At 33.2% G+C, this 10,256-nt stretch overlaps 1 protein-coding gene and 1 non-coding gene across 2 annotated transcripts; one reads left to right on the top strand and one right to left on the bottom strand.

Annotated features, from left to right (window-relative positions):
- Positions 1 to 3,332: 3,332 nt before the first annotated feature.
- Positions 3,333 to 9,944, bottom strand: LOC128225842 (receptor-type tyrosine-protein phosphatase epsilon-like). Its single transcript, XM_052935739.1, has 16 exons — positions 9,891 to 9,944; positions 9,584 to 9,671; positions 9,061 to 9,134; positions 8,877 to 8,913; positions 8,602 to 8,699; positions 7,862 to 7,984; positions 7,238 to 7,389; positions 6,920 to 7,055; positions 6,531 to 6,680; positions 6,292 to 6,373; positions 6,102 to 6,175; positions 5,555 to 5,692; positions 5,020 to 5,145; positions 4,539 to 4,699; positions 4,033 to 4,171; positions 3,333 to 3,404 (listed from the first exon to the last, which is right to left on the bottom strand). Exons 1-16 carry the CDS (start codon positions 9,927 to 9,929, stop codon positions 3,333 to 3,335), a joined length of 1,689 nt encoding a protein of 562 aa, XP_052791699.1. The 5' UTR covers positions 9,930 to 9,944.
- Positions 8,118 to 8,194, top strand: Trnaq-cug (transfer RNA glutamine (anticodon CUG)). The gene has a single exon. It is a non-coding gene; the product is annotated as a tRNA-Gln (tRNA).
- Positions 9,945 to 10,256: the final 312 nt, after the last annotated feature.

The following is a 10,256-nucleotide window of genomic DNA, read 5'->3' as shown; positions in this document are numbered from 1 at the left end:
AAGATTATATTCATTCGAATCACTGAAACCATCGCAAAAGCATTAGTCGCATGAGTGTCTTACAGAAGGGAGATATAGCATAACCCTTTAGGCTCTCTTCTCAATTATATCTACACTATTGTGTTGTGTAAAATTTACATGTTTTTATTTAAATGCATAACATATTTCGTCTTTTTTAATTTTGATTTTGCTCGAAATTTGTCGAACTGAATTAATTGTTAATGTTATATGGAAATAAATATTGTTTAAACTAATGTTATTAATCTCATTCTCAAAGCCCTTCAAGTAAAAATTTGTAGATCCATTACCGTGTTTGAATACAATTATACATTGCAAAGTAGACTTAAATAGTAAAGCATTATGCAGCGTTGTCATGTTGTCATTGTTTAGCTAAGATAAAAATTTGTTACACCATATCATAATTGAAGCGAAATATTGGGAGCAATGTGATGCCCCTTATGAACTAATAAGACCAAATAATCTTTTAGCTTAATATTTGTACTTAATATTCAAAATAAAAACAATTGGATTGTAGTAATAAAATTATAAAAAAGCTATTTCAAATACCTGGACGAACATTGTGAAATCAAGCGTATCCATTAATGCCAAAATCAACCCTAAAACAATACTCAAATTTCAAAACAAACCTCTTGTAGATATGACACAATAGGAAATAATACATATACCTGTCTATATTGTAATGTAGAAATGGACTAAATGAACTCGAACAATAAGCTACACAGTTAAGATACTGTCCTACCATTTCTTTCTTATATGTCCTTTTGTAGTTCATGGATAAACTATTGGACAATACAAACTGCATCTGTTTGTGTTGTATACAACACTGTGTCTGCGTTTATTATATTTTCAACGATACTCTCATGTGACATTAGTGACAATGGGTAAAGACAATAAGTGTTTTTAACAATTATGGTGTCTTATCTTACACACATTCACCGTTACATTCCTTATATACAACAAAATAGGATGGCATCCTTTTATTTTTTTCTTGAGGAAAAAGAGTTTTCTTCCAATTTTATTCCTTCGCATTTAAAGGGACTCTACACCAGATTAGCACCAAAAAAGTTTTTATCTGTAACGTATCTCAGGACAATTATTTAATAAAATGGTTTTCTCTTTGATATCATAATTGTAAAGAAAATACCAAAATGTAAAAAAAAAAATCGAGTCGGAGACCAGGTTCGAAACGGTGTCGCCAAAATTGCAGTCCAGTGTTGCATTCACTATGCTACGAAGGCTTACCCGAAATTGATGGAATATTTAAGCAATAAACATAACATAGTAATATCACGTGATAACATCGACTAGCCAATCACGCATAAGGAATGACTTCTACTAGGTAGACATACCTAGTAATCTTTTTTAATGGAAAAATACGAAAAAAAAGCTGAGAAAAAATAATTTAATTGTAAACTATGTGGTACCTTAGTCAGTAAGTTATAATGCATTGTACACATCGATACCAAGTTTATGTCAGTTTTCGACAGTTTTCTTTTTTTCGCTTTTTCATCATACGGAGTACAGCCCCTTTAAGTGTGTTCATCAGACACATTGTAAATATATCGTAAAACTGTTATTAATGAAGAATTGATATTAGAAATATTGAATGCTGTATACAAATGTACTTCGAAGCAAATATGTCCCAATTGACTGTCGCTCAAAAATACACAGACAATAGGTTTGTCCTGAATCAAATCCAGAAAAGCTTCATCGACTCTTAAACGTTATTGTGCTGAATGGTAAACCAAAATACATTAGATAGAAGGTACATTTATATAATAATGTTATAAACAGGCCGATGATTTTATTGTGATTAAAAGGTTTCTTTGCATTATAGTATTATTACTTTAGTATTCGTAATATGTCTTTTGATTCTAAAGACATATGCTAAAGATTGTTTGGCCAGGTTTCTTTAAAAATATAATGTTTTTTTATGAAAATATTTGTCTACTTTCACTTTTAAAAGAGTTTCATTTTCGGTTTGCATTGCAGCAAGAACAATCATTTGGACGTATCTTTACGGTCAGATGAACTGATGGACAGACGGAGAATTGACCACCATTGAATCGAATTTTAAACAGAAGTAGAAACGATGTACGGTGAAATATGTTTAAGTCAGGTCTTACCAGATAAAGTATTGATAATGGTGATCATATGTAGTAATGTTCGCCCACACAGGTTTAAAGTTATCTTTTCCAGATCCTCTTCAATCTCTCGGATGACGGGTATTTCTTGACATTCGGATATAGCTTACTACCGAAATAAAACTGAATACCTTTATATCTAAAAGGATATATTCATGATGTTTTACCACTAAGAATACCGACTCCTCGGAATAAGGAAGTTATGAATAACGAAAGTTCTAGCAGATAGTTTTATTATATACAATATCAACAGAAAAATTGGGTTCAAGAAGAACGTGTCTCAAATTATATTTCCTCTTGAAGGGAATCTATTATAGAGCTCATGCTGGCGACAATTGTTTACAAGTTGTATTAAAATATTGTTTTTATGAATCAATATGAACACCAAACAGTAACGGATAGATTCTTAATTGAACAAAACAATCAAACCTCCAATCATCCAATTTTCAACAACTTTTCTTCCTTTTTTTATCTCCTTTATTTTCTGTCACATTTTAAAATGTATATACAACATAACTCTCACCTGCTATTGTAGCTACGACTTAACATCGTAACAAGTGGCGTGTTTCCATAACACATGCAAAAATAAACAATTTAAAAAAGCACTTGATTATTATAACCACTACACACATGCAAAAATAAACAATTTAAAAAGCACTTGATTATTATAACTATTAAAGCATTCATTACATGACAATACACAATAGTATTAATTTCAGACCAACATAAATTAGTCCGAACATAAAAACATGCAAAATAAGGCATAATTTTGTAAGCATCTAAGATCCATGACTATGCGGATAAACTACTGATAGTTATAATTAATTGTGCAGGAAGAAAGTATCTAAACTTTGATCAATGAGTATATGTTGTGAAATTCATTAATTAAACGTGTAATAATTATCTACAGAAGATAACTTCCTCATTTCATTTGCCAATCTTATCTTCAGAATTGAATCATAAGCACTGTGCTTGTATAAAACTCATTCAAAACCCTGACCTAATCATAATAAAAGCATCCGTATAATAGGAGTAATAATAGTTAACGTATAACAACATTGGTTTCTCATGTGCCATTCAAAATATGCCATACAAAAGTAAATTGTCAAGTGATACTATATTTGTGAAAAAGTCTGTACACATGGGAATTCACTATTCTGTCATGACCTACATATTTTGATAAACATCCATCTGTTTTACATGTTCTTGTATGACGTCGTAGATGTATCGAAGTTGGGTCTGCAAAACAAGAAAGTGATTTTCATTTTTGAAAATAATGCAAACATGATTCAAGAGTGTCTATACATGTCAATGTAAAGATAAAATAAGTACAAAATAATAACATCTTATGTTTATGCGTTGTATAAATATACAGGTTAATGGAAAAGGTATACATGCTCCGAAAAAGAATTGTTACTCATAGTTTTCATTTGGGACATAATGGTTGTTAGGAAGGAGGTCGAACAAGTGGTGCTCGGCATTAGAAAGGTACTATTTGGAAACATGTTTGGACAAGTGTGAGGCTATGCATATATTAATAAGTTAATCCCCTCCCCAAGTTCACTCGTGTTCTCTTGAACTCGTGTTTCACTCACTGCTCAAAGGCGACAATTCCATTGTATATTGATAAGGCCTTTTTTGATAAATGTGTGTCAAATATGTGTTGTTTGTTCGTTTTCTTCTATCGTTCAGTGTCTTTTGAACCCTTACATTTTGCCTCTTAAAGGGGATAAAACTTCCGTTTTTACTGCTTGACTAGTTGGTATAGTTGTCAGTGTGTTGTTGATTCTATTAGAATAAAGCTTTTAAGAACCGTTGTTCAGGGGTGTATTTATATCGATATGAACACTTCGAATGTTACACTCACCGGACTCTGAACAATATCTTTGTTCCGTTGTTTCATTATTTTCACGCTTTCCACAATGTTGATCTGACCCTTGTTTGCTTGAATCCGATGAAACTCATTTAGAAGTACAGCTACCACTCCACTGCGATGAAATCCGGATCTGCAAATTGTTAATAATTTATTCGTAATACGGAATGCTTCCAATTTGCAGGGTTCCCAACTGTACTGACTAAATAGGATTCAAGGCTTGTGAAAAACATTTTAAATTATTTGTTTTTAAACTAAGATCTAATTTAAACCGTCAACATGTCAGCTTTGGCCAACATTAATCGACAAGCGAAGAACTACGACACAAGTGCAAGAAAGATGTGTTTTATCTTCCTTAATAATTACCATATTAAATTGGTTCGCTATTATTAAACTAAAAGAAAAGGATTATACGCTTGTCCGAATACAACCAAATTCATCGAAGTGAAACTGTAAAAACCAGTGGTAATTGTTTAAAACACATATTTTGCTGATCTTACTCGCAATGAATGAGAATAGGTCTTTTCTCGAGGAGATGAGGCTGCCACTTGTTGACTGCCTCAAGCATATCTAACATTGGCTGTACCGATGTTGGTGTGTCCTCGCCTTCCCGCCAAGCCGAAAACTCAAACTGACGTATTGTGGTCAGGTAATCTTCGTCCTCAAAAATACAAAATGGTTTAGAAAGTTACAAAATCTTATAGTCCATACTTTACCAGGCTTCAATGTGAACGTGCTTGTTCTTTGCATTATTATGTCTATCAAAAGAACTGGTAATTAGTGTAAAATACAAGTTAAATCCTCTTATTGTGATCTAAAGAAAGGCTAAAATAGAAAGAATAGCTTAATAACTATAGTTATAGTTCTACAAATAGTTTTTAGTTATGGTATGAATACCAGTCTATACTTTAGTATGAATAAATTTGGAACAAGTAATATACATATATATTAAAACTATTCGTTTAACTTCATCAAATGTACCTCGTTGTTTACGTTTTTGAATGAGAAACACTTTTCTTGGAAGTCTTTGTTCTTCTTTTCATGGATACAGTTGACAATAAAATTGCCGATCTGTTTCCCGTCCATGCTTCCTAAGTACTGACATGTCTGAAATAAAATAATGTATTATACATGTTTTATATTGTCTACATGTGGTTACAAACTTAAAATGACAAATGCTAGTGTGTTTACAGTTTGAATTTGAAATAAACTGTTTCTGTTACATCTTCACGGAAAACACGCAAGAGACGTTTTGCCATAAGTCATACTGAAACACAATGCTAGGATGATCGTATAGGAAATCGTAAATTATTATGAACATGTTCCAGAACATATAAATAGGGTATATTTCAAATGATTTGAACCATACATGCAGAATAGTTTTCACCTGAGAAGTCATAATTGATAGTCATAGTTTTATTCAGACTTTTGTTAAATCATCCGCTTAAGTAATCAATCCAATAGATTGAAATGCAGCACAGATAATAACTTATGGTGAATGAATAAACTTTACAACCTTGTATGCGGTATGTGATTGTGACGTCAGCATGATCACGGTGGTGATGTGTTGTTCCTCAATCAGGGACCAGAATTCTTCCAGCGTTTGTTCTGACGGCGACATTCCTACCAGGAACGTGTTCTTGTACGCGTAGTTCTATAACGGATACGACATTTCAAAGATAACCAATCCTATGCGTAGCATAGTGAAAAGGAAAACAAGACCAAGTCACTTACCCTATAAAACATATTATTATGTTTCATCTCAGTTTTTACAATTGTAAATGATGTGAAATGTCCTTAAGACGTTTTATACCAACAATGATGATTTTTTTTTTCTATTTTCAAGTTCGTCTTTAATCAATTAAGTGTTTTATGGTTGTGTCAACATGATTCTCTTTTTGTAACTATAATTTGATGTTATTTCGAAAATTCAACTGCAATGAATCATGAACTATTTTACTTGAATTTGATTAACGAGTTAGCAACTGATTAAATAGGAATCAAAGACATGTTCTACTTTATTGTGTCATGCCAACTTAATTTTGATATTGTATGTAACTCACCGGTAAGAAAATAGTTCCGAGATTTTGAACAAAGTTTGATCCTCTTTTGTCAAGGGTAGGGCGATATGCATCTACTGAATGAAGAAAAAAAATCATTACATTTCCCATTTTATTAGATGTTGCATTTCAAATATCAAAAATATATTTTTCATATACATATATTTACATAATCAATAGGAAAAATTCTTACTTTCCGATCGCATGGATTCTATGTTTCCATATTCGGGACCAACCTCCTGCGACGACTCCTCTGTGACTCCCTTTTCAATCAACTATTAAACGATATTTTGGAAACATGTGTGGTATCATTCATATATTCATGACAAATCAAAAATCAAAATTGAGGTATATTCTATTAAGATTCCCTATCATTAAGAATTCAAGTACCATATCCATCTGAATTGTAAATCTAAAGGTTTGGTAGCTTACATCGAACTGTTCCTCAATCCTCGTCCTCGGCGATCGTAGCTCTTTGTTGACCATGTGCTTGTAGAAACTATCAAACTGCTTGGAGTACACGTGATGTGTCCCGATCAGCAAGGCCTCTGCTACAACTTCGTGGAGATACACGTACTGTTCCTATAACATATGACTTTTGTCGAATACGTGTGCTGAGGAATTTCAAATGTTTTAAGACATGACTTTGTTTTTCCAATGGTTCAAGCACATAACAGGTATAACTTATTAATGTTGGTGAATGAGTTGGTGTTGTCCTGTGATTACAACATCTAAATAATTAACAAATTGTTTTTATGTTTGTTTATGAGCCATATAATATCGAAATTGAAGACAAATCGTAAACCTTAAAAGACGTTTACCTTCGTCTGTACCATATTCACCCTCTGTCTGCGCAGTGTCTGCACCATTTGTAGAAGCCGAACGCACTTTTCTGCTTTAGCCTGGTATATAAGGTTATCAAGTGCGATGAATGTTCCCGTACGACCAACTCCAGCACTGTAATGTTTGACACCATTTTTAATAGCATTTTCCCCAGTAAAAGAAACAAATAGTTTAGATATATTTCACATGCATGATTAACACTTCTTTCTTATGAATATAACTAAACCACAAACAAATGTTTGGCCATCATAGATATGTTTGGCAACTTGTATTTCAGACATTCAAATCGATCTTACCTGCAGTGTACAACAATCGGTGATTCATTTGTTGCGCTATTAGTGTCAACAGCTTTCCAGAAGTCGACGAGGCACCAAGCACTGTCAGGAACGTCCTTGTCAGGCCAGGTTTTGAAATGGAACTGGCGTATTCGACGTGGTTTACTGCCAGTCTGCAAATATAAATTTGGACACATTTTTGAAACATTAATGATCGATCTTCATCGTGAAGAACATTGGAATAATTTCCAGGATCAACTGTGTAGTCATTTTACAAATTTCAAAACCAGAGGCATTTCTAACGGAATGAATATACACCAAAATAAGCCCTCTCAGTCATTTCGATTGTCGGAAACAGGGTTTTCAAACGATGCAACACTTTTTCCTATACCCTGGCTCAATTATGTAGACATAAAGAAATAATACATTTGCTCAGAATACAGTAATTGTCCTATTTATGTTGATACATTCAAAACGAAAATAATCGTTGTATTACACAGTAAGTAGTGTGTATCATGTAGTACTGAATTCGAACAATAGAAAAAGGCAATGACCTTTATTTAGTATTAGTATTACTTATTTATATTACAACAGCCAAGGAGATATCAAAGTGTAATACACATGATCTCTAACAGTCATAGCTACCTTTACAACTTCCCAGGTCCGTACATTGTAGTCTTGGAATTCTCTTGTGTCGATGTATGATATATCTATACCACCATATGAACAAGTGTCACCTTTCTCTGGCCAGTACTGTTTGCACTTTATCTAAATATATATATATTTTTTTTAAATGAATGATTATACAGTAACAATGCATTATATTAATTGTTCAAAATTCACCGTTCAGAACAATGTTCACATTTCATATAAAAACCATTTTAGAATTACACTTAAACTGAGTCCGCCCGGTTAGCTCAATCGGTAGAGCGTTTGACTCTGAATCGGACAACCCGGGTTCGATTCCCGGGCGGACCAGGTCACTTCTGTTGTGATTAGTTATGAAATCCTTTCTACGGCCATTCGCACTGTACCACTGCCCCTGGCATGTACAAAAGTTGTCAGTTCCTTGCAGAGGTGAAGACACCCAGTACTGGTTCTGCCCAGGATAGGTGTGCGGTGGTTGAACTCTCTTTCTGGGACCCTTCAATGTGCTCACGCCGGGACCCGGAGTATAAACTACTAACACCACCACTTAAACTGAAGTTTACATGATTGAAACAATACAATTGTTCAAGTAGACAAGTCCTTTTTGGGTTGTGAATTGCTTTTGATTCACCAATGTTCAAACACGTTCTTGTAGTTTAAGAAACGGTGATACCCAACGTTACAAATGGTATAATATGAATAATTGTAATCTTAATACTTCAAATCGAATCATATACCGAAGCCATTTCTATGAGGTTAGTCAGCATTACAATTTTGTCAGCTTTCTGCTGCCAAATCATTCTCCAGAAGTCATCAATCATGTTCTTCGTAGGACCTTAAGCAGAAATACCGGGAACACATATGTGTGGTTGATGAAAATGACAGACTAAGATACTGGTGTGGAAATAGGAAGTTAACTTATATGAATAAGTTTAAACATTATAAATGATATAGTATGAATCTTGATTCAGAAGTAATAAGAAAATCCCAGTTTCAAGAATTTGATACTAACCTTGTGATGCGATGAATTTGTTTACTTTTTCGTAACCCTAAAATAAAGAAAGAACAACTTCTGGTGTTGGTGTCAGTTAAACTTATATATAAGCGGGAGCAGGTAGATATGTTATCTTTATGCATAGTTTCGTTCTACATTGTTATGAATACAATCAAAAGCACAATCAGATCCCAAAACTTACATTGATGAAACAAGCATTGATATAGTCAGACACGTCGAGCTTATCTGTTTGGAGTGGCACCCGTGAATGGTCGTCTGCAATGTTATGTATTAAGTTTGCTGCATGTTTAACATCATCATATCGTCAAATGATATTTGACATATTATATTTTTTAAACACACGGTTTGTAAAAAGACGTTTTGCTCGTTTCTTAGCGGTTTCTTATCCCATATAGGTTAATATTACTAACTTTTTTAACTTAGATTTAAGACTAAAAAATAAGTGTTCTGATTGGCCTGTATATTTTGCTGACCAATAGGCTGAATGGAATCCATGTCTCAGGATAAGGATAAGATCAATATGGAATACTTGTCGCGGTAACCTCGGTTAAGGTTTAAGTTAACCAACCGATTAATTTAATTTTTATGTCACCTTCTCTGTAAATTATTATTGATGTAAATATACAACATTAATACATGTAAATAATTTTCTGTTAATAACATGTATTTATGCAAACAAAATGCAAATGGGTGGCACGACGTACATGCATACATTTCCTTGTATCTGTTCTTGCCCTTGTTTTTTTCTTGGGCTGCCACGTCATGTTTATGGACGAGCCCTGTCGGCAAAGTCTGTAATATTTAAGCGTTAAGTTATTGTGCAATACAACAGCAACACATACAAGACTCACGAGGCAGACAAATTGTTGAGTTGTACTAATTATAAATGCAAACTTACATCAATGAAGTTTAATTAATCGGTTGACTTAATCCATTTATTGTACAGTTAGAGTAACTGGTGTTTATTTATGTATCTTTTTAACAAAAAAAACACCATATAATTGTTCTTACCGCAAATTCGTCATAGAGATGTTTGCGGTTATTCTTCATATTTTCTGTGATATAGTTCCACAACAGATGAATTTCAATTCCAGGGGCAGCGTCGTTAAAACTGTAGTAATCGCCCTCCTTAACGGGTTCTAATTAAAATAACAATAATGAAAATAACGTCATTGCATTAAACAAGCAACATGTTGTTTTATTGTTGTTTAAATATGTGTGATTTTGTGTTCTGCAAGATATATGCGCACGATTTTGAGTGTGATATATAATGGTTTATTGTGATCTAGTACCATATTAACTAACGTTTTAAACCAAAACGAAATGGTATTGCTTTAATTTTATAACGAACGCGTGGTTGGTATACCTTCGTATATG

This window comes from Mya arenaria, chromosome 3 (genome assembly GCF_026914265.1).
Source record: "Mya arenaria isolate MELC-2E11 chromosome 3, ASM2691426v1".
NCBI lineage: Eukaryota > Metazoa > Mollusca > Bivalvia > Myida > Myidae > Mya > Mya arenaria.
This window is presented reverse-complemented; position numbering and strand designations above follow the sequence as displayed.